This window comes from Physcomitrium patens, chromosome 12 (assembly GCF_059467195.1).
Source record: "Physcomitrium patens ecotype Gransden chromosome 12, ASM5946719v1, whole genome shotgun sequence".
In the NCBI taxonomy this organism is placed as follows: Eukaryota; Viridiplantae; Streptophyta; class Bryopsida; order Funariales; family Funariaceae; genus Physcomitrium; species Physcomitrium patens.
Window position 1 is genome coordinate 5,396,742 of NC_143421.1, and position 24,488 is coordinate 5,421,229.

A 24,488-nucleotide genomic window follows, 5' to 3' on the forward strand; every position below is an offset into this window, starting at 1 on the left:
AATAAATATTAATCAATTACCATAATTATTTTAAAACTTCAATAAATATTAATTGAACCTTTGATCTTAATTAAAATTTCATTCATATTTCAATCCATATATAATTAATAAAAATATAAAATTTGAAAAGAATCAAATTCAGTGATTAAAAGCAAAGCTCCCAAAACTTTTAGGATGATGGCTACTATCCTTCTCCAACTTGAATGTGGATCTTTCAATAACAATTTTTCTTTGTTAAACCATTCAATTGTTTCAAATTTTGATAGATGAGTAGATTTTTAAATCTAAATGGCTTTCACCAATTTTTACTTTGATCAAACAAATAAATATTGTAAAATCATAAAAACCCTCATTGATACTAAATATTAATTATTTGAGACCATAACCTATAAAAAAAACTCACAACCTTTAATCTAACTACTTAATTCATATCAAATTTTTTAAATGCATTTAAATCAAGCACAATGAAAAATTAACAAACTTTTATTTATAAATATGCTACAACACTCATACAATCTTCAAATTTTTAAGCTTCTTGTCATTTCTCAAATTTCAAATCTATTGAATAAATCTCTAATATTGAAAAGTCTTCAAAACATTAATATGCCTTCAAATCACATAAAATCAACTTTCAAAGATCTTTTCCTAATTCTTCTTCCAAATCCCACACTTTAATCAATCAAAGAACCTTAGAGACATTGTAAGTGCATAATTTTGTGTCTTAGGATTTGATTTTGATATTGGTTCACAATTGGTCTTCTTCAAGTATTAATTTTTTATATTTTATGGTAATTTTTGCTAAAATCTATTTTTCATATCTTTCTAAAAATACCTATATCAATCATTTATCTTATTTATTTTTATTTGGATCACTTATATTCATAAAAAATAAATAAAAGTTTTTTCTTTAAAAAGATAGCATTAACATTGATTAATTTAAACTATGTCTCTGTTTATTATTTATATTTTAAAGATAATTTACAAAAATATTTTTATTTAAGCTTATCTAAAATATTGTCTTTTAATTTCTCTTTCACCATATAGTTGTGATATCACATAATAGTGTATAATCCTATAGCTCTAAGTTTTTGTAATATACAAAAAATATAAAATTCATATTCTTTTGTGTATTTAGAGTAGATTAAGATGTTTTCTAAATAATAGATATGAAGTAAAATAAATCCCTACTAATTTTAAGCCTATTTTAGTTCTCAACAATTTTATTGTCTAATTATTCTAATAATTCTTCTTAAGCATTTGATTTAGGTCCAACAAATTTAAAAAAAAAAAATAAATTATATTTAAATTTTAATAAGAAAAGTTTTACATCAAAAAAGACTAAGAAATTTGATGAAAAATAATAAAAAAACTTCACTGTATAAAAAAACCTAAACGTATAGTTAGAAGTAATAAAAACGATGTAATCTATAATTAAATAAAAATGAAAAATAATTAAGAAAAATATTTAATTAGTAGATAGGATGGCAAAAAAAAGAAAATTTAAAAGAAAAAAAAAAATACTTTTAAATAAATTAATATTTGCCTGTGAAATTTATAATAAAATTTTATTTTTATATTCAATTTTATTGTTATATAAAAAAAAATAACTAATATAAATTAAATAAAATAATAATTAAAATAAATTTATTCACAAGAAGCCGGATGAAAAAAAAATTTCATGTCCGATTTTGAAATAGAGGCGATAATATAATAAAAACGTCGACTATAACCCTAAAAGAACAAAATTTCGTAAACAACATAGAGGAAGGATGAAAGGAATAGCTACTCGAGGTAATTCTATTGCTTTTGGTAAATTTGCTCTTCAAGCACTTGAACCATCTTGGATTACATCAAGACAAATAGAAGCCGGACGACGAGCAATTACACGTTATGCACGTCGTGGTGGAAAATTATGGATACGTATATTTCCAGATAAGCCTATTACTATGCGACCTGCTGAAACACGTATGGGTTCAGGAAAAGGTTCACCAGAATATTGGGTATCTGTTGTTAAGCCAGGTAGAATATTATATGAAATAAGCGGAGTACCTGAAAGTGTTGCTAGAGCAGCTATGAGAATTGCAGCTTATAAAATGCCTATTCGTACTCAATTTATTACTGCTATTACATCTGTATAAAAAAATAAAGAAAATTAAATATAACTACTTTTTATATATAACGTTAAATAAAAAAAAACACAATAATTATACAAATATTGAAAATTAGTAATATTTTATTTATTAAATATATCCCCCCTTAAAATTTTTTACTTTTTTTTAAGGGGCTAAAATAAAAAAAAAAATGATTCAACCTCAAACTTATTTAAATGTAGCTGATAATAGTGGAGCGCGCAAATTAATGTGTATACAAATTTTAGGCGCAAGTAATCGTAAATATGCACATATTGGTGATATTATTATTGCCGTAGTTAAAGAAGCAATACCAAATATGCCATTAAAAAAATCAGAAGTAGTTCGAGCAGTTGTTGTACGAACTTGTAAAGAACTTAAACGTAAAAACGGAACTATTATACAATTTGATGATAATGCTGCAGTTATTATTAATCAAGAAGGAAATCCTAAAGGAACTCGAGTTTTTGGCCCTGTTGCACGAGAATTACGTGAATCTAATTTTACTAAAATAGTTTCGTTAGCACCTGAAGTATTATAAAAAAAGGTATATTAAACTTTAGTATTGTCTTAGTATTTAATTAATTTAACTAAAAAAAATAAAATTATATATATATGTTTATTTGTATATTCAATATTTATGTTTTTTAATTATTTTATCTTTTAAAATAAATTTATTTTTTTTTTATTTTTAAATTTATTTTTATAAATATTATATATATATATATATCTTTTATATACTTAATTTTTTTAATTGTTTTGATTTTAAACTACTTTTATTTTAGAATTAGCAAAAAAATTTCTAAAAAACTAAAATTATTTTTTTGTCTTAGAAGCTTTTTTAATAAATTTAAAAAGCTTAGTTATATTAATAGTAAAAAGGAGTTTTATGGGTAACGATACCATTGCTAATATGATTACATCTATAAGAAATGCCAACTTAGAAAAAACAAAAACAGTTCAAGTACCAGCAACTAATATTACTAAAAATATTGGAAAAATTTTATTACAAGAAGGATTTATAGAAAATTTTAGAGAACACGAAGAAAGTAAAAATTGTTTTTTAATTTTTACTTTGAAATATCAAGGAAAAAAAAAAAAGCCTTATATAACAACTTTACGACGTATTAGTAAACCAGGTTTAAGAATTTATTCTAATCATAAAGAAATTCCAAAAGTTTTAGGTGGGATGGGAATTGTTATTCTTTCAACGTCTGAAGGAATTATGACCGATCGAGAAGCAAGAGAAAAAAAAATTGGAGGAGAAATTTTATGTTATGTATGGTAATTTATTTACATTTTATTTAAATTTTTTATATAGGAAAATCTTTGTAAATAAAAAAGCTAGCTAGTACTATATTTCTTAATGTTAGTTAAATTAAAAAAGGAGATTTTCCCGTTAATGAAGAAACAAAATTTGATTGATATGGAAGGTGTAGTTACTGAATCACTTCCTAATGCAATGTTTCGAGTTTGTTTAGACAATGGGTGTGAAGTTTTAACTCATATTTCAGGAAAAATAAGACGTAATTATATCAGAATATTACCAGGAGATCGAGTTAAAGTAGAATTAACTCCTTATGATTTGACTAAAGGACGCATAACATATCGTCTTCGCGCTAAATCTTCAAATAGTTAAACTTTTTTTTTTTAAATTATAAATCTTAAAAATTTAATAATTAATTAAAAAAACTTAATATAAAAATATTTGCATTTTTTATATTATAGATTACATTAAAATAGGGAATATAAAAATGAAAGTTCGTGCTTCTGTTAAAAAAATTTGTGATAATTGTAGATTAATTCGTAGACGAAAACGAATTATGGTAGTTTGTTCTAATCCAAAACATAAACAAAGACAAGGATAAATTTTTATTAAAAATAAATTTAATAAAAATTAAAAAATTTATTTAAATATTTTTTATATATGTTTATTTGTAAAAATATCAATGTGTATATATTAAAATATTTTAAATTTTCTTAAAATAAATAAATAACAATACTAATTATGGCAAAATTAATAAAAAAAATTAGTTTACGTAAAGGTAAACGTAGAATACCTAAAGGAGTTATTCATATTCAAGCAAGTTTTAATAATACTATTGTTACTGTAACAGATATACGTGGACAAGTCGTTTTTTGGTCTTCTGCGGGTGCTTGTGGTTTTAAAGGTGCAAAAAAAAGTACCCCTTTTGCAGCTCAAACTGCCGCAGAAAATGCTATTCGTGTTTTAATTGATCAAGGTATGAAACAAGCTGAAGTTATGATAAGTGGTCCTGGTCCAGGGCGAGATACAGCATTACGTGCTATTCGCCGAAGTGGTGTTATTTTAAATTTTGTTCGTGATGTAACTCCTATGCCACATAATGGATGTAGACCTCCGAAAAAACGACGTGTTTAAATTTTAAGATTAATCAAAAAAATAAATAATAATTTATTAAATTAAATAAATTAAACTAATAAATTATTATTTAATAAACATTTATTTAACAAATATTATTAGATATATAATATAAAAAAGTTTAGAAAATAAAATATAAATATATTTTTAATATCATAATAATTTTTCAATTTTATCAATTATAAAAATATTTATATTTATGATTAAATTTAAATAATTTATGAAAAAAATTATTACACTTTCAGCTCCCCCCCCATCTCAATTTTCATTTTTATCTGAATTTCAATTTTCACTTCCTGAATTAAGACAAATTCAATTTAAAAGTTATTATTATTTTATTTATAAAAATTTAATTTCTGAACTAAATATTTTTCCTGAAATTTTTGATTTAAATCAAGAATTTCAATTTGAATTATTAAATAAAGAATATAAATTAATAAAACCAGAAAAAACTACTATTAAATTTCACTATAATACATATTCTTCTGATTTATATGTTACATGTCGATTGCTTCGTCGAAAAAAAAAAATAGAAATTCAAAAACAAACTATATTCATTGGAAGTATTCCTTTAATAGATTATCAAAGTACTTTTAGAATTAATAGTGTTACAAGAGTAATAATTAATCAAATTTTACGAAGTCCAGGTATTTATTATAATTCTGAATTAGATCATAATGGAATTTCTATATATACAGGTACAATTATTTCTGATTGGGGAGGGAGATTAAAGTTAGAAATTGATAGCAAAACAAGAATTTGGGCCCGTATAAGTAAAAAACGAAAAGTTTCTATTTTAGTTTTATTATTAGCTATGGGCTTAACTATAAAACAGATTTTAGATAGTGTTTGTTCTTCAAAAATTTTTTTAGATTTTTTAAAAGAAAAAAAAAAAAAAAAGGAGCATCTTCAATCTACTGAGGATGCTATGGTAGAACTTTATAAACAATTATATTATATCGGAGGAGACCTTTTATTTTCTGAATCTATACGTAAAGAATTGCAAAAAAAATTTTTTCAGCAAAGATGTGAGTTAGGAAAAATTGGCCGATTAAATGTAAATAAAAAACTTAGTTTAGATATACCTGAAAATGAATTTTTTTTATTACCGCAAGATATCTTAGCTGCTATAGATTATTTAATAAAAATAAAATTTGGTATTGGTACACTTGACGATATAGATCATTTAAAAAATCGTCGTATCCGCTCTGTAGCCGATTTATTGCAAGATCAATTAAAATTAGCATTAATACGTTTAGAAAATTCAGTACGACAAGTTATGCGTAGAACAACTAAAAGAAAACGCTTACTTAGTCCTAAAAATTTAATTACTCAAACACCATTAATTGCTACTTTTAAAGAGTTTTTTGGCTCACATCCTTTATCCCAATTTCTCGATCAAACCAATTCATTGGCGGAAATTGTTCATAAAAGAAGATTAAGCTCGCTAGGTCCTGGCGGAGTAACAAGACGAACAGCCGGTTTTCAAGTACGTGATATTCACTTTAGTCATTATACTCGAATTTGCCCTATTGAGACATCTGAAGGTATGAATGCTGGACTTATTGCGTCATTAGCAATTCATGCTAACGTAAATAATTGGGGATTTTTGGAAAGTCCTTTTTATAAAATCTCTAAAAATGTTAAAGAAGAAAAAATTATTAATTTATCTGCAGGAGAAGACGAATATTATCGAATAGCTACAGGAAATTGTTTGGCTTTAGACCAAGGGACTCAAAAAATACAAATAACTCCAGCTCGCTATCGACAAGAATTTTTGGCTATTGCTTGGGAACAAATACATCTTCGAAGTATTTATCCTTTACAATATTTTTCTGTTGGGGTTTCACTTATTCCATTTTTAGAGCATAATGATGCAAACCGTGCGTTAATGGGTTCTAATATGCAACGTCAAGCTGTTCCACTTATAAAACTTGAAAAATGTATTGTAGGAACAGGATTAGAAAGTCAAGTTGCTTTAGATTCCGGAAACGTAATGATTACAAAACAAAGTGAAAAAATAATGTATACTGATGGTAAAAAAATAAGTTTACTTAATAATACTAATGAAACTGTTAATACACATTTAATTATATATCAACGTTCTAACAACAGTACGTGTATACATCAAAAACCGCAAGTTATTTCAAAAAAATTTTTAAAAAAAGGGCAAGTTTTAACGGATGGTGCAGCTATTTTAAAAGGAGAATTAACTTTAGGAAAAAATATTTTAGTAGCATATATGCCATGGGAAGGCTATAATTTTGAAGACGCAATACTTATTAGCGAACGCTTAATCTATGAAGATATTTACACATCCATTCATATTGAAAGATATGAAATAGAATCTCGAAATACAAATCAAGGCCCTGAAAAAATTACTAAAGAAATACCGCATTTAGAAAATAGTGTACTCCGTCATTTAGATAAAAACGGACTTGTAATACCAGGATCATGGGTAGAAACAGGGGATGTTTTAGTAGGAAAATTAACACCTCAAGAAACAGAAGAATCTTTACGTGCTCCAGAAGGAAAATTATTACAAGCTATATTTGGTATTCAAGTAACTAACGCAAAAGAGACTTGCCTGAAAGTTCCTTTAAATGGAAAAGGCCGAGTTATTGATGTAATATGGATTTCTAAAAAAGAAAATTCGAGTAATTATGAAAAAATAATCCATGTTTATATAGCACAAAAACGAAAAATACAAGTCGGAGATAAAGTAGCTGGAAGACATGGAAATAAAGGTATTATTTCAAAGATTTTACCTAGACAAGATATGCCTTATTTACAAGATGGAACGCCTATTGATATGGTATTAAGTCCTTTAGGAGTACCATCACGTATGAATGTAGGACAAATTTTTGAATGTTTACTTGGCTTAGCTGGTTATTTTTTAGGAAAACATTATAGAATAACTCCTTTTGATGAAAAATATGAACGAGAAGCTTCAAGAAAATTAGTTTTTTCTGAACTTTATAAAGCTAGTAAAAAAACAGGAAACCTTTGGTTATTTGAACCTGAAAACCCTGGGAAAAGTCGTTTACTAAACGGAAGAACTGGCGAAATCTTTGAGCAAGCTGTTACAGTAGGAAAAGCTTATATGCTAAAATTAATTCATCAAGTTGATGATAAAATTCATGCACGTTCTAGTGGGCCTTATGCGCTTGTTACTCAGCAACCTCTTAGAGGTAGATCCAGACGAGGAGGACAAAGAGTCGGGGAAATGGAAGTCTGGGCTTTAGAAGGATTTGGTGTTGCTTATATTTTGCAAGAAATGCTTACTATTAAGTCTGACCATATTCATGCACGCTATGAAGTACTTGGTGCCATTATAACAGGAGAACCAATACCTAAACCTAAAACTGCTCCAGAATCTTTTTTATTACTTGTTCGCGAATTACGCTCTTTATCTTTAGAATTAGATCATGCCGTTATCTTTGAAAAAAACTTAAATATAAAATTCAAGGATGTTTAATATAAAAAAATAAATTTTATTTTATGATTCATCGAGAAAAGTATCACCATCTTCGAATTAGATTAGCTTCACCTGAACAAATACGTAGTTGGGCTGAAAGAGTTTTACCAAATGGAGAAATCGTAGGACAAGTCACAAAACCATATACTTTACATTATAAAACACATAAACCTGAAAAAGATGGATTATTTTGTGAACGTATTTTTGGTCCAATTAAAAGTGGAATTTGTGCTTGTGGAAAGTATCAAATAATTGAAAAATATTCAAAATTTTGTGAACAATGCGGCGTTGAATTTGTTGAATCTCGCGTTCGAAGATATCGAATGGGATATATTAAACTAGCATGTCCAGTAACGCATGTATGGTATTTAAAGCGTTTACCTAGTTATATTGCAAATCTTTTAGCTAAACCTCTTAAAGAATTAGAAAGTCTAGTATATTGCGATGTGTGACTTGTTTATAAATTTGAATTCTACAGAGTAAATTAAACCTGTTATCTTATTTTTTTAGTAAGATATTTTTTAATTTTGATATGTTGTAAAAAAAAAACATAAAACTCAAAAAATATAGCAAATTTACTGCTACTAAAATATATTAATCTAGGGTTTTTATTTATATATTTAGAACGCATTCCAAGTTTTCAAACCAGAACAGTTCAACTTCAAACTACAGCGACGTTTGAAAGGCAATGTCAAGAAGACATTCCGAAAAATGGGTGAGTTTATTCAGCCCGTTAAGGATCGGTAAACCCCTATGCGCATTTCAGGGTAAACAATGAAAAGGACAGCCTGTGTGTAAGGATTTTCTTGATTTGCAACTCTACTAAGTACTAGGAAGGGAACCAGCCGTAGCAGGTGAAACCTCTCTCGCGAGAAGTGTAGCATTAACACTCTTGCTGGGCGGGAAACTTCAGTAATTCCATGTTTCTATTCTGAAAAAATTTGCAATCTCCTGGACTTAAAGTTGCAAAGTGCCTTGCAAAGTGGTTGTTTGCTGCTGAGAAACTTCTAGGGAGATCCTCGAGAGAACTTCCTGCCCATGAGGTACTCTAACAAACCCCACGCAGAAATGTCACAACCACTTATTTCAGTGCAAAAAGCACATTTTTGCACCGGCCTCGCCAGTGTCGATCCGTGATTGTACTTCAGAACATGGAAACGAGTTTGTTCTTCAAGGGATGAAATACAGCCCAATCAAAGAACATATAAACTAAGAAAAGGACAACTCGTGTGCATCTCCGTCATTTAGATGAGAGCCTGAATGCCGGCTTGCTGCATTTCTCTCAGTTTCCACCGCGTCTGAAACTCACCATGACTTGTCTCCTCGGGACTCTCTTGTTGCATGGCCCAGGCATAAAACACTGTGTGGATATCATCCTACAAAATAACAGGGTTGCATCAATCCTAAATTCGTGTGGAACAAGTACGAAGTACATCTATTCTAACCAAAGCGAACACGTATTACTAATAAGCACCAGGACTTACAACTAAAGAACCTCGGTTGTACTAGAACCAACCAATCTCATGATGTTTTTGTATCTCGTCAGACAGGGTTTTAAGGTGCGACCAATTGAAATTCAATAACAAAAAAAAAACAAAAACAAAAACATAAACAAAAACGTGACTTAATGAAAGATTTGACGTACTCGAGCTCCCTCAATAATATTCCCAGCTTTGTCCCGAGCGCAATGAATTTGCTGAGTTTGGAACTGTCAAAAAATGAAACAGCCAGCGACAACAGATATTAGCTGAAGCCTCCAGCCGCAAATGTAGGGAATACCTTAGAGAACAAAGGAAAGAGGATGCTGCGAATTCACGCCTCTTAAAGAATTCTACGCATGAACAACTCATAATCAAGGACTTTCCAACTAATAAACTCACAGCCGTACGCATCGTCTGTCACAAATCATATATTGTGAATACCAGTTAAGATCATGAGAATAAATACTCACATTAATTATTATGATAGGAGAATTCCCCAACAACTTTGTCTCCTTTATTTCAATGTCTGATATATGTAAAATCTGCTCAGACATACACAAACATAGACATGATATTGAAGTCATCCAGAAAGATCAAACAGAATCATGCAGGCAGAATAAGAGATCTACTTTATGCAATCATGATGCCAGCCACCATAAAAGTGCAATAAATGAATTGCTAGAAGAATAGTACCTCATTACTCAAGAAGATGCCTTGACTCTCCAATGCACTTCTCTCTGCTTGACAACGCTCCAGTACCTCCCTACAACACTTTTTTTTCAAAGTGGGTACATCACCCTGGTACAAATTTCAAAAACAAGAGCTTGAATAAGTACACAATTAAAAAAAGCAAAAGAAAGGGGCATTGCTTGGGGATTCACATAAACCATAAAACAACCTTCACCTTGAGATAAGCTCGAAGTGTAGGACGTATCTCTTCTTGCATCTCAGCAAGGAAGTCTGAAAATGTAAATGACCTGAATCAACCTCCAACACTTCAAATTAGTATTTCAACGAACTAGAATGTATGTGGCAGATACTCACATGTAGCTCGGATAAGCACTTCATCATTGTAAACTAGAAGATAACACTGCACTTATTCTGACTGCACCTTCCACATCAGGGCCCAATTATCATTGAGGGCGGTATCTGTTATCCAACACCAAAGATATACGACTTCACCACGATGCAGATCAATGCAATAGACATAGTGAGCAAGCTACGTGACAACTTACGGGTCATGACGACGGATCTCCCGCATAGCTACTGCGGTCGCAGTTTCACCAAAAAGAGACTCATTCATACTGCAGAAAACAAAACCCTCATCGTCATGTCAGATCTCCTGCCACAGAAATAAGTTCTCAAAGCCAATTCGTCTGGTTACTAAGATAAATGTACAACACTTCACCAACATGAGACATTTTTCTAGATTATTTTCTGAGAAGTAAGATAGGTACCGCAACGTAAGGGAGAGCAGAAGGGATAAACAAGAAAAATTCCACTTTTGTTGAAAAGAATCGACAAAACAATTCATATGATAGGAACAGACTTCTACATACTAAGTCTACAAACGTTAAACTCTTTCGGACTCTATTTCATCTTAGCAAATCGATGACCCTCTAAAAAATGCTAGTAATGGCATAGGTGCACATACTCTTGAATTCTGTGAACTACAGGACTGTCACTAGTCTCCCATCTTTCTCTTATGTCCTCCGCCAGCTGAGGAAACAACCAAAACAATCAATCGGAATCAAACAAGCACAACCGTCAATGTGCGTGAGCATAGTACACCAATTTATAAAAAGACCAAGGGACTTAAACCTAGAAGAGGATGACTGCCCCAAACTACACGGTCGTTTACCCTTCTCGCAACTGTCAGAATACAGTTTCTTGTAAAGAACATAACACGGCCACCCTGATTGATTGCCGTGTGCATCAATTTCAAATTCAAGTCCTAATCGCAGAACACGACCCGCCTCCCCCGCCCGGTAAGGGTAGTTATCTGATGATGGAACTTACTTCTTGACCCTTGGTGACCACCGGATGACCCGTGACCGTCTTGAATCGTTTGAAGGCTGGGTGCGACTTGGCCTGTAACAAGTCGCCTGGTCAGTACCCCGGCATTATCAAAGCGACTCTGACAAGCAGATATAATCGCGTACAGTTAGCGTCTCTCACCTTCTTTTTAAGATCCTCCCATCTTTTCTCCCACCCAGTTGTCTTCTTGACAACCGGGACTATAGAGTTGACGGTGGTATTCACAGGAGGAATGTCACGCACAGCAGAATCGTCTGGCGCAGAATATTTGGGTTTTCTCTGAGGGGATGTCCTGTTCATCTCCTCTTTCAGAAACGTATACCCTGTTCTAACAGAATCCACAAGTTTGGCTTCCCTCATCCTGTGCATAACATCTCCAGTAGATGACGCAGCATTCCGAAAAGCGTCACTAACTTTTTTAATCACAACCTGCGGAGACGGAACACTTGCGGGAAACGAAGAAGAGGGATTCTGAGAAAATTTCGATTGCGATTCTTCCGACTCCCCTGGTCTATTTGAGAAATTACAAACACTCAATGCAGAGGATGACGACGATGAGGGTACCACCTCACTCAATTGGGACAGTACTCTACCCCTGGCAATACTGTATCCCCCCATCAGACCTCTCGAAACGGAGCACGACGCCATCGAGGGCGAAGCGATGGGGAATCCATACTCACGCGACAACAACAACAGCCTTCTCGTAAGGGCTGTGGCACGAGCTCCTCCGACGCTCAAAGCCTTTGCCGTCCTTCCAGGCACCTGCTGCAGCGTCATGGCTGCAACACCAAACCCCGACTGAGGAACAACAAATCCACCGATCCAGAGGGATTTCTCACAAGGACCATCACCACGACGGCAACAAATCACGAAAGAAAACAGAGACAAAATCCAGTGCAGGTCAGGAACAATCCCGATAAAACCCTAACCCTAACTAGTCTCCTTAGGCTCAATGTGACTAAGGTCCGGAGCTGCTCAGTTACTGCCCAGGCGGAGTCTTTCCACGGGTACATGAAATATCTTGTCCTCTGTTCATATGGATACTCTAGTTGTTACAAAATTTACTGTTATTTCTCTTGTTGTATGTATTAGTGTCCATGGGTATTAGAAGCAGTTATTGTTGTATACAAATAGAAATTTCACTGGCTCTGCTTCTCTCTTGCATTCGTGAGTCTACGGATGTCCTGTGTCTTAATAAGTCCATGGTAAAACTTTCTTAATTCAATGATACAGATATATGTTACATTTTTAAAATAAGTAAATTAAAAAAAAAAAAAAAAAAAAAAAAAAAAACTATCTTAGAAATTGTTGTTAAAGTGGCAAGTATTGACAAATTATCAAAAGCATGCATTTAAAAAAAAACAAAAACAAAAAAAAATATTTTTTTTTTGTCATAAAGATGGTATGTTATAATAGTTGCAATTGATTTTGTATCTCTACTTTGCCTAATGAGTCCAAATTGATCAACACATAGTTTATAGTGCAATAATATAATACACACTGAAACATTATTAATTAAAGCCTCACTTAAATTTGCTGCTTTTCACGTATTATAATAAATGTAAGAAAATATTAAATAGGTCCAAGCTTTTACTAAATTGATCCACCCATTATGAAAAATAAATAAATAAATAAATGATCTCTAGATTCATTTCTCCATAGCTAGATTTGAAATCAATGAAAACCAACCACATTCATCATGATTATCATATTCTTCATCATGAGTAGTAAAAACATGGGTCTATTTAACATTCCCCTAAAAACACAATAAAATATTTTAAAAATATATTTCACATATGAGAGATAATTTTTATATATCTTGTTAGTCAAAATTCAAGAATTATCTATTTTAATCTACCACATATATAGGACATATAGATTGCTTCAAAAAAACCATTATAGTCTAATGTTTGTTTTATAGAGCATGCCTACATATATGAGTCTCTTGTCAAAATTAAATATGGCCAACTAAGATAGAAGAATTTCAAATCTAAATGAAAAAAATGTGTATTTATTTTTATTTTTAATTTCCAATCCAAATGTAGATGGCCATATGTAGAGATAACACATGTTTGTTTAGAACAAAATTACACCCTATCATTAAGGTGGGCTTTAACTTAAACTATTAGATTTATACACTAGTCTCTTGTCATGAATGAAAAGCATATGCAGATGACAAATATAGATTATAAGACCATACAAAGCTATTGCCAAACTAACCTTTTCATATTGCCTACACAGATCTAAAAAGACATGTGACAAGTATGCTTAATAGAAAATGTAGGATTAACAGAAAGTACATTTTTAAGCACAAGATACCTAAAGAATTAAAAAAACTAAAACATAAAGTAAGAAAGTATTCATTAAAGTATAAGTTGTCTATATAACTATTATTATTATTATTATCATTATAAGGTATCAAATACTTAGAATCTTAATTTTAACATATACTTGATTATAAAATAAAATGATAATATACATATTTATTTATTTATTTGATATAATTCATTTAAAAAATAAAAATTATAAATTATAAAAGTTATTTTCTTTGCAACTATAAAACTAAAGTGCAAAGAAGTAGCATATTAGTAATATAATATAATTGGAATGCATAATCATCCTTTGAGACTTTTATAAATATCTCCATATAACATATTTAGAAAACCATAAGTTATAGTGCATACTTCCAAAAATATTGTTAAGCAAAATACCCACCATTACCAAAAAAAAAACTTATAGATAATTAAATTTAATATATTTAGAATAAATTCAATTGATATAAATAATTATGTATTTTTAAAAATACTAAATAGATTAGAAAATCATAAAATATATTATAAGTAGTCTTTGTTTTATGTTGAATATTACAAGATTGTATAAACTATGATTAGACTAAAAAAAGTCTTTTATATAAATACACTATTTAAATTTTATGTATGTGTACAAAAAAATGTTAAAATGATCCATCCATTTATTAAATCAACCTACTCTATTGCAGGAAACAAAGGAATAAGAGGAGGAGGGGGAGGGAAGGAGGAGAGAGAGAGGGAGAGAGGCTAGGAACACGAAGTAGGAGCTGGAAACAAAGGAGGTTGAGACAAGGGCCATAATTGTAATGATGGTCTTTGGAGATAATCCATTTTTCTAGTGGTGGTTACAATAAGGTGGATTGATTTAGTAAATGGATAGGACTTTTTAACATTTTCCTATATATATACATATATTATTATTCATTTCTTATTATTATATATTTTTTTATAGAATTTTTAAATAACTTTGGAATTTGAATATTTAATATATATATATATATATATATATTTATATTTATATATGATAAAATTTGAAAACTATATTTATTTGTAGTAAAATTGCACATAATGTGTTATATCTATTATATTTAGATAATAATTTTCTAGAGATAGAATTAATTTTGTTCAATAATAGATCTTCTTGTTTTTAAAAGATGAAATCAAGAAACAACAAGAATTTTTAACCAAAGTTATTAAAAAATTGACTCAAAAAATTAAAATAACTTCAAGATTGGAGTTCAATGACTTAGTATATATAGTAGATGAATTTTTAAAACTTAGATTTGATACTATTAAAGTTTTGTAGAGTAATAACTTTTAATTCTTTAATAGATGTAATTGTATTGTTTTGAGCTACTTGAGATAGAATAATTGTTGAAGAAACTCTTGCTATCTTTATGATTTTTACTAATCATTAATGATATTAGTTGAATTAGAAAAAAAAAGTCAATGCATAACAAGGATCAATATTCTTGTATGTTTTTGTATAAAAGATAGTAATTGGTTTTTATTTATTTATTTTATTTATTTATTTATACCAATCTTACTAGAAATATAATATCACATGGATTTCTACACAAGAAGAAAATATTGAAAAAAAATATATCAATAATATAATATATGTATAATCTTTAAAGTATCTTTATCCTTTTGAGAAAATAAAATATTTTATTCTTTATTTAAAAAGATCAAAATCAAAGATCATGAATATCAGACTTGCCAAATCCTTTATAATATGAATCAAAATAGACATACAAACATAACATATGCATGTGTAAGTAAAAAATAAAAATAAAAATGTAAAAGAAATACATCATAAATCATGAATATACTCAAATGACTTATTCTCAAATGTAATAAAAATAAAAATAAATTAATTTTAAATTAATACATAAATAAAAAAACATTGATGAAATTCAAATTGGACTTCATTTGACTTCAGTTTTGGTCTTTACTTTTGCTTCCTAGCAAGAATGCATGTAAAAACTTTTTAAATATCACAAAGCTCATGCACCAAGTATTTATTTTGAAGACACTTATATTGTGGTTTTCTCCATTAAAATAACTTCTTAAATATGTTGTAGCCACATGGCATAATTACAACCATATTTAAATTTAATTTACACATAAAAACATTCTCCAATCTTTTTTTAGAATGCATCATCTGTGAAATAATGCAATTCTAAAATCCTAAACTCTACACATCCTTGCAATACATTCGTTTTATCTTTACAAGGTACTTTGCTCACAAAACCCCGAGGCATTTGAACACACACACCCAACAAAAAGTAGTCACATTTCATCAAAATGCAATCAACCACTATACTAGTTTTCCATCTCACTTCCAATGTCATCACTAGTGCTCCATTTCACTACATTCACATTTGCACACATCCTTCCACAAAATTACAATTCTCTACAACATATCCACCCGTTTTACACCCTGAAGTGTGGATGTGATGAGTGGAAAAAGCGGAAGAGTCTGGGTGTGGAATTCGTGGGATATTTATGTTGGCTCTCTCCCTTCGTCACAAGACGACCCCATGCGAAGGAAGGGCACCCGAGACCAAGCCAAAGACAAGACCACGCGAGCCCCGCTAAAGGGCAGCAGCAGCTGCGCAGCGCAAGACACGACGACACCACCCGAATCGCGCCCCCTCGCCATTCGCGGCGTTCCCCTCGGGCTCCGTCGTCGCTGCCCCTGCGACCTCCCTCGACCTGTGTCGAAGACAGCCACCCCACGATCGCATTCACATTCCCATTCCCTTTCACATTGTTGGTGGGTTCGATTTTTGCTGCTGTCCACTCTCCCGATTCAATCCCGCGCTTTGCCTGGAATTGGAAGCTTCGGGTGTTCGTCGAAGGTCGGGAGCGAGCGGCAGCCATGGCGCTGCGGCAGGCGTGGCAGAAGACAGGCAAGGCGCTGAACCGCGGGGCGATTGCGCCGGCAGTTATCGCTTTCGCTAGGCCGCTCAGCACCAGCGCGGATCCGATCGTGCTCGACATCCCTGTGCCGTTCAAGGGACACAATGTGGAGGCGCCCTCGCAGTCGGTGGAAACTTCCGCCCAGGAGCTTGTGGGTTTTTTCAAGACCATGTTTGTAATGCGGCGGATGGAGATCGCGGCCGATAGTTTGTACAAGAGCAAGTTTATTCGGGGATTTTGTCACTTGTATGATGGGCAGGAGGCTGTGTGCGTCGGGATGGAGGCGGCTTTGAACGAGAGGGATTGCATTATCACGGCTTATAGGGACCATTGCACGCATTTGGGGCGAGGCGGAAGTGTGTTGGAGGTTTTCGCGGAGCTCATGGGGCGGAAGGATGGGTGCTCTTTAGGGAAAGGTGGTTCCATGCACATGTACAACAAGAAGGGAGGGTTTTATGGTGGAAATGGAATTGTGGGTGCTCAGACGCCATTGGGTGCAGGTCTAGCGTTCGCGCAGAAGTACTTGAAGGCAGATGGGGTGACGCTTGCTATGTATGGTGATGGCGCTGCTAATCAAGGACAGCTGTTCGAGGCCATGAACATTTCTGCACTTTGGGATCTGCCAGTTATCTATGTCTGCGAGAACAATCATTGTGAGTATAATTGCTCTAAAACCCTAAATCGATGTGTTGAACATTTGGAGTTATGCGGGTAGAAATGTAGACTTCTGGCTCGAATATGTTCAATTGTCTTCTACTACCAATGCATCGTTCTCCTTGGCGTGAAATTCTGTCGGAATTAAGAATTGGCTCTGTTAATGACAGATGGAATGGGTACGGCAGAGTGGCGGTCAGCCAAGAGCCCCGAATACTACAAACGCGGTGATTACGTTCCTGGATTGAAGGTCTGTCTGATCTCTCTGGGCTGTTGATTTTCGAACCGTATGATACTTTACAGTAGGATCGTATCCTTGTCAATACCTTTTCACAGTCTTGGAAAAGCTTGATTTCTATTTTACTTTTTTCACAGATTGGAACTGTACGCTTTGAAAAGTAGAGCAACGTGTGAACAATATAAGAAGAAAAAGATTTGAATGTCGTGTTTTTTTCACGTCTAAACGCATCGACAATGCTTGTCCTTGAATCAGGTCGATGGAATGGACTGCTTGGCTGTGAAGCAGGCCGTAAAATTCGCCAAGGAGCATGCTTTGAAGAATGGTCCCATGGTAAGTTCTGCTGGAAAATTTGAAAATCATTACGTCAATGCTCGTCTTATTCTCCAGGCTTTTCTCAATGGAGTGTTACGTGCCGTCAGCTACGCACTTTGTTTTTGAGTGATTTCTGAAAGGTGTTTTGTGGAATGAAGGTTTTGGAGATGGACACTTATAGGTATCATGGTCACTCTATGTCTGACCCAGGCAGCACCTATCGAACTCGTGACGAGATCTCCGGTGTCCGACAGGTGTGCTTCCACTCCATGTTGTGAAAGTTTCTGTGCGCTGCGTTGGGGTTGCTTTCAGTTCAAAGAACTCGTTGATTTCTTTTTTGTGACTTGTGCTGAAATGACCAGACCAAGGTTCACTTATGTAATCCCTTATTCTTATGCGTATAGGAGCGTGATCCCATTGAAAGGATAAGGAAGCTGCTGGTGACTCATGAGCTTGCTTCGGTTGCGGATCTGAAGGTGAAGAACAATGTTTTTCTTCATAATTCTTATGCTTCAATTGTTGTCCTTGTTCTTTGTTTTGGGTCTTCATGTTCACAGTAATTTTCTATTAAGTTCTATGTTTTCACCAAAGTTTTGTGGTTAATGCAGGCAATTGAGAAGGAGGCTAAGAAAGAAGTTGAAGACGCTCTTGCGAAGGCCAAGGTTTGTAACTTTTGGGGGAGTGCTCTTGTGAATTAAGTTGATTTACCTGGAGTGTCTTATGTTTTTTGGGAGACACTTGTTCATTGTTGAGTTATTTTCAATAGTTAATTCGTGTTCATGCTACTGCTATGCATTGGTAACTTTAAGATAGCATATGGTCTCGCTGTTGAACGTGTTTGGTTGTCTATCTTCAGGAGAGCCCCGCGCCCGATTCAGAGGAGCTCTTCTCCCACATCTATCGGAAGAGTTACGGATCTGAGGTAATACTCTGTTCTTGCATGTTGCATGGTGCACGCAGCAAATTACTTTTGGTTTGTGTGTACCTAACATATTAATTTTTTGTCATCCTGAATCGGATCACGCTGCTGATGAGAGGCACTTCAATAGCACTGATTAGAAGCACTTATGAGTTTCTGTGAACATTTCTATAATTGAGTGAAGTTGCATTATTTTATTCCTCCCCCTAGCCCGAATAGCGTTCCCAGCATGGCAGTTGTATTACCTCTCCACGTTTGAGCGTTTTTTTTTTTTTTCATGTTGGTCATAGAGTATCTTTAGTAATTTGGAACATGTATTCGTTTAGACCTTTTTCTTTTCTTTCGACATGTTTTGCTTGGTTTCAGAGGGTGATTGATATTCACGGTTTTACGTGTACAGGCATATGGAGCTGATCGGAAGGAGGTTACTGTCAAGTTGCCTTAATTATGACAGTCTCGCACACTGGATACGCTTGAAGGTAGCGACTGCATGTCGAGTACCTGCAGTATATCATGGTAGTGATGACAAACTAGTGTCAACGCATTGGTAGATTATAGTTCATGCCTTGATTACATTGGTCAAACCAATTTTACAAGCTCTTTGATCTAGAATGGTAATATCACGGCCTTCCCTGCAAGAGCCCTCTTGTTAGATAATAACTTCGAGGTCTTTTTGCCCTCATCGAAGGAGCATGTACACTCCCTCCATGTTTTGTTGAATTGTAAAATGGTAAAGAAAAATGAGTTCACGAGATCCACTATTCTCTTGTTACTGTGGCACTTGCTTGCTCCAGCATTCACGTATGTTCAGAATTCAGTTGGCTCTTGGTTGTATTCGATGTCAAGTGGCAGCAAGTACCATGGGCAATGGCACGTTGGAATTTAAACGTGTTGAAGTGACCATAGTCAAGGTTTTAAAAGAAATTGAATAGCCGCTGCATTTGACGCTGTAACCAGAGATCAGGAAGAAAACTCGACTAAAACGGATCTTGCTCCCCTTCTTTTTTCCTCACTTCACGCATGAAATATCGCCTCCAGATGCAGAATCTTCGCATTCTGTTAAGGAATCAAAGACTCAGTTCTTATGCGGACAGTGTAGACGTAACTTTCAGCCATTTTTATGCGATTAACGACTCTTTCTTTTCATCGGTTGAAAAAATGATTTAGGAGATGCTTCGCAACTGTCTAAACAACACGCGTGGGGGGCGGGTGAGGGGACCGCCACCAACGGAGCCTTTCTGGTCTCTAGTGGTCGCGGGTGCACGATTTAAGTCCGATCGGGGACGATTGAGAACGATCGGGAGGCCATGCCAAATTAACCATCCTTCGCACGTACCGATCACATCGAATCTTAACGCCTGCTGGCCCCAGTATTACGCACAGTTTCTCGTGAAGTTTAGTCGTCTTCGTGCAGTGGTTCTTTGAACGAATCCAAGTCTTCTTACTTCTGGCAGTTGAGGTATGCTTTGATTCGGAAAGCATGGTCATGGTATCATCAGTTGCTGATGTTGGGATTGAGGCAGAGCTCTTCATTTTGAAAAGTCGCATTTGTCATGAAGTTTATTGACTTATTTGTGGAGGTTGCTGCATATTAGATAGGAGATGGGCGTTAAATTTTAGATGGCACTAGGGTTAGGGTCACAATGTGATGAATCTGGGGGGCATTCTGTTGGGGGTTTCATGTTTACTGTAGAGGTTTCGGATCGGGACACATCTTGTATCCCGTCTGGGGATTACTGTGTTTTTAGGTGCTGACGATTTCGAGTGCTGATGATTTGCAGAGCTTGAAAGATGGAGACTCTCGCGATTAGATCCGCAGTGGGTGCGATCAGGCTGACCACAACTGTAGCATCGCAAGCCTCTTTTCGGAACTGCACAGTTTCCTCGGCTTTTGTTGGCAAGAACCTTGGTTTAAAGACCTTCCTGAGCACATCGGCTGTGCCCGTTCAACAGAAGTTGCGTTGCGTACGCGCCGAAGTTGGTGCGAAGACTGTTCCTGTTGTGGCCAAGGCTGCTAACCGCAAAGCCAGCATCAAGGATGTTCCTGAATCGGAATTTCAGGGGAAGGTAGTATTTGTGCGAGCAGACTTGAATGTACCCCTTGATGATGCTCGGATCATCACCGATGATACCCGTATTCGGGCTTCCCTTCCTACTATCCAGCATCTCGTGAAGGCTGGAGCCAAGGTGGTTGTCGCCAGTCACTTGGGCCGCCCCAAGAAGGGTCCCGAGGACAAGTTCAGCCTGAAACCCGTTGCAGGCACGTGAGCTTTGGGTTTTATGTTGCAATGTCTGTATTATGTGTACTTGGTACTGAAGCGTGTGGATGGCCTTGCATTAGCTTTCGATTTCTTCTGAACTTTCTCAATACAAAACAACCGCCGGCTTCATTAGTGCTCGAGTGAGGGAATCACAGTTGTTTAATCTTCCCATTGTTCTTTGTGAGGTAATGCAGGCAGGTTGTCTAATTTGCTTGGCCAGACTGTGGAATTGGCGCCTGATAGCGTTGGTCCTGAAGTTGAATCTAAAATCGCCGCATTGAAGGTAACCACGACATATGTTTGCTGAATCACAATGTTTGATACGATTTGTTATACCGTGTGATGTGGTGATAACTTCATTTGCACAAACATAACGTCGATCAGTTGAATTACATTTCAACAATCCTGTATCATACGTGTCAGTTCCGATATAATAATGTTATTATATGATTTTTCGCGTTCAGGAAGGACAAGTGCTTCTTCTGGAGAATGTCCGTTTCTACAAGGAAGAAGAGAAAAACGATGTGGAGTTCTCTAAGAAACTCGCCAAGAACGTCGATATTTTTGTCAACGATGCTTTTGGCACCGCCCACCGTGCTCACTCTTCCACAGCAGGCATTGCTGAATTCGTTCCCAAGTCGGTAGCTGGATTTCTGCTCGAGAAAGAATTGGCATACCTATCCGGGGCCATCAAGAGCCCTGCCAAACCTTTTGTTGCCATCGTAAGTCATCAGTGCTGCGTGTGAGATTTAGCGCTGCCTGTAAAGATGTTAATCATGTTTGTATCAACTCATTGAACTCTTTTTTTTCAATGAAAAGCAGAGTTCTCGACACCAATAGTGCTGTCAACCGCGAATTCTTGAAACCACGCATGCTTGACAGATCGGGGTATGCCTCTCTGTTGCTAACGAGATCAAGTAACGTGGATCAACCGGCTGCTCACTCTCGTCTTGCCCTGCTCAGGTTGGAGGCAGCAAGGTTTCATCAAAGATTACTGTGATTGAATCTTTGATGAATGTATGTGACAAGGTCATCTTAGGAGGTGGCATGATCTTCACATTCTTTAAGGCAGATGGTAAGAGCATAGGATCCTCCCTTGTGGAGGAGGACAAGATTGGTCTGGCTAAGAACCTTGTGGCACTTGCAAAAGAGAAGGGTGTTGAGCTTATCCTTCCAGTCGATGTCTTGGTCGCTGACAAGTATGCTCCAGATGCCAATACTCAAGAATGCAGCTCCTCACACATCCCGGATGGTAGGTGGTCTACCATCGCAGTATGTGTCATTATTCCAGTGATTGTCCTCCTTCATGCTTTAGAGAAGTATGTTTAAGTCATCAAGTTGTATAGGAACTTACACACTATTAAAATCGACCACGAGTCTAACAATGTGCTGAGAGCTGGCATGATACTGTGTCTCCAGCTTTAGCTACCAGTTCGATAACATTTTTCAGTCACATTGTCATTCCGTCGTATGTTTACTACTGCAGGATGGATGGGACTTGATATTGGCCCTAAGGCAATTGAGCAATTCAAGGAAGCTTTGAAGGGTTCCAAGGTATTCGTTGATTCCTTCCTGTCTCTAGTTGTGTTGTTACTGATCTTGCTCTATGGCTTGAATTCGGAAGTCTGAGATTTAGGTCAAACTGGAGCTAGAACCATAATCCTGGAAGAGGTTTAGATGCCTGAGTTTTTTTTGCCTTCTATTACAGACTGTCTTGTGGAACGGACCCATGGGAGTATTCGAGTTCGACGCATTCGCCAAAGGTACATACGCTGTAGCTGAATCCTTGGCAGGCTTGACCAAAGAGGGTGCCATCACCATCATTGGAGGAGGTGACTCCGTGGCAGCCGTCGAGAAGGCTGGCCTAGCTGACCAAATGAGCCATGTATCTACTGGAGGAGGTGCCAGTCTCGAACTGTTGGAAGGCAAGGTGCTCCCGGGGGTCGCTGCCCTGGATGGCGCTTAAACATATGATGGGCAATATTCCGGCTTTCTGTAGCAGTAGTGTTGTCTACCATTTCAGGTGGACTGAGTGTGGTGAATATGTACATCACCACTAGTCATCTAAATTGTCATTTTTTGTTTCTTTTCTAGAATGACTTTCGTTCTGCAGTTATACTATGTGAACCATCTCAGAATTTTGTCCTGTAAAATTGTGTGCACATACTATCTGTGGAGAATGCAGTCACTTAGATGCAGATCACTGGAATTCATGTCTTCTTCACTCGGGTTTTTTGAGGAATTCGAAATTGTGCTCCACTGTTACTAGTCTATCGAACAGTATTTATCCAAATATTAGGTCTATCCAAGGATATTTTGAATAAGATAGTTTGGTTTTAGATGAACTCGTATTAGGTTTTACTTCATATCTAAATTCATCTAAACTAACAATGATGAGCTCCGTAAGTGCAAAAGCTGAAACTGCCCGTTACTTGGAGAAACTTTTTGCCTTCTGTTATGTTGAGAGGTGCATACTCTCCACTCATGATCTGAGATTTTTGTTCACAACTATGTTGACTTAGCTTTGGAAGACAATGAGTCTTTCACGAGTCAGTACAAAAACTAGACAGGAGGGAGTTGATGACGAACATACGCAAACAATTGTGGTTGTTGAGAAGCGCCTAACAATAAGGTGGATTAGGAACACTTTGACAATTGCAACAAGTCACAATATTCAATATTGTCGACCACATCGTGGAACATTTTCCCTCCACACCCCTCCAGTTCCATACTATAGCAGTTGTTCCGTTCCAAAGAATTGAATTGCAAACACAAGAATGAGCATTCTATGATCTTGTCTACAAAAAAAAAGAATTGTTGAAGTTTAATGAAGCCACACTAAACACAGAAAAGCAACACAAAATGTCACTACTACTACCACTGTGCTATCATGTTATGATTACAAAAAATAATAATTAGAAAGATGGGTGTACTAGTATAATATGAAGCACAGCATGGAAATGTTGTAAAGGCCCATGATTTGATAAAGTTTTACACACAATACCAACATAGAATGTGACTACTATTACAATTGTGCAATTCCACTCAAGTTACTGTACAATAGTCTTCAAGATGTGGTATAACAAGCTACTCATCTTTACGCTATCGAAAGCACGTCCATCTTTACGGCATTGAGGTGGCATCTTTACTCTACACAAATCGCTCACAGGAAAAGATTAGTCACTCTTTTCTACATCGACCTAAATATTACATATTTGGTTATGACGTGCATGTAGTTAGTCGAATGAACACGTTCTTCCAATAGGAATGGAGGTGGTTGACAGAGTGCACACACGGTTACGGATGAAAGAAAGAATCCTGCAGAATTTCGAAACTACCAG

At 34.8% G+C, this 24,488-nt stretch overlaps 3 protein-coding genes across 4 annotated transcripts; 2 read left to right on the forward strand and 1 right to left on the reverse strand.

Annotated features, from left to right (window-relative positions):
- Nucleotides 1-8,685: 8,685 nt before the first annotated feature.
- On the reverse strand, nucleotides 8,686-12,501 carry LOC112289178 (mitochondrial import inner membrane translocase subunit TIM44-2). The gene is made up of 9 exons (XM_024534171.3): nucleotides 11,668-12,501; nucleotides 11,509-11,580; nucleotides 11,144-11,208; nucleotides 10,725-10,793; nucleotides 10,394-10,466; nucleotides 10,183-10,287; nucleotides 9,960-10,031; nucleotides 9,654-9,716; nucleotides 8,686-9,384 (listed from the first exon to the last, which is right to left on the reverse strand). The coding sequence occupies exons 1-9, from the start codon at nucleotides 12,301-12,303 to the stop codon at nucleotides 9,253-9,255; spliced, it is 1,287 nt and encodes a 428-aa protein (XP_024389939.1). The 5' UTR covers nucleotides 12,304-12,501; the 3' UTR covers nucleotides 8,686-9,252.
- A 4,108-nt stretch (nucleotides 12,502-16,609) lies between these two features.
- Nucleotides 16,610-19,640, forward strand: LOC112289574 (pyruvate dehydrogenase E1 component subunit alpha, mitochondrial). The gene is made up of 8 exons (XM_024534852.3): nucleotides 16,610-17,413; nucleotides 17,585-17,664; nucleotides 17,908-17,985; nucleotides 18,126-18,221; nucleotides 18,372-18,443; nucleotides 18,576-18,629; nucleotides 18,824-18,889; nucleotides 19,287-19,640. The coding sequence occupies exons 1-8, from the start codon at nucleotides 16,720-16,722 to the stop codon at nucleotides 19,329-19,331; spliced, it is 1,185 nt and encodes a 394-aa protein (XP_024390620.2). The 5' UTR covers nucleotides 16,610-16,719; the 3' UTR covers nucleotides 19,332-19,640.
- A 423-nt stretch (nucleotides 19,641-20,063) lies between these two features.
- On the forward strand, nucleotides 20,064-23,418 carry LOC112289575 (uncharacterized). 2 transcript variants are annotated; one of them, XM_073537900.2, is made up of 7 exons: nucleotides 20,064-20,345; nucleotides 20,668-21,150; nucleotides 21,346-21,430; nucleotides 21,612-21,869; nucleotides 22,111-22,399; nucleotides 22,634-22,701; nucleotides 22,856-23,418. In XM_073537900.2, exons 2-7 carry the CDS (start codon nucleotides 20,678-20,680, stop codon nucleotides 23,111-23,113), a joined length of 1,431 nt encoding a protein of 476 aa, XP_073394001.1. In that variant the 5' UTR covers nucleotides 20,064-20,345; nucleotides 20,668-20,677; the 3' UTR covers nucleotides 23,114-23,418. The 2 variants fall into 2 exon arrangements, with proteins under 2 accessions (XP_073394001.1, XP_073394002.1); XM_073537901.2 differs by lacking the exon at nucleotides 20,064-20,345 and having other exon boundaries at nucleotides 20,541-21,150.
- Nucleotides 23,419-24,488: the final 1,070 nt, after the last annotated feature.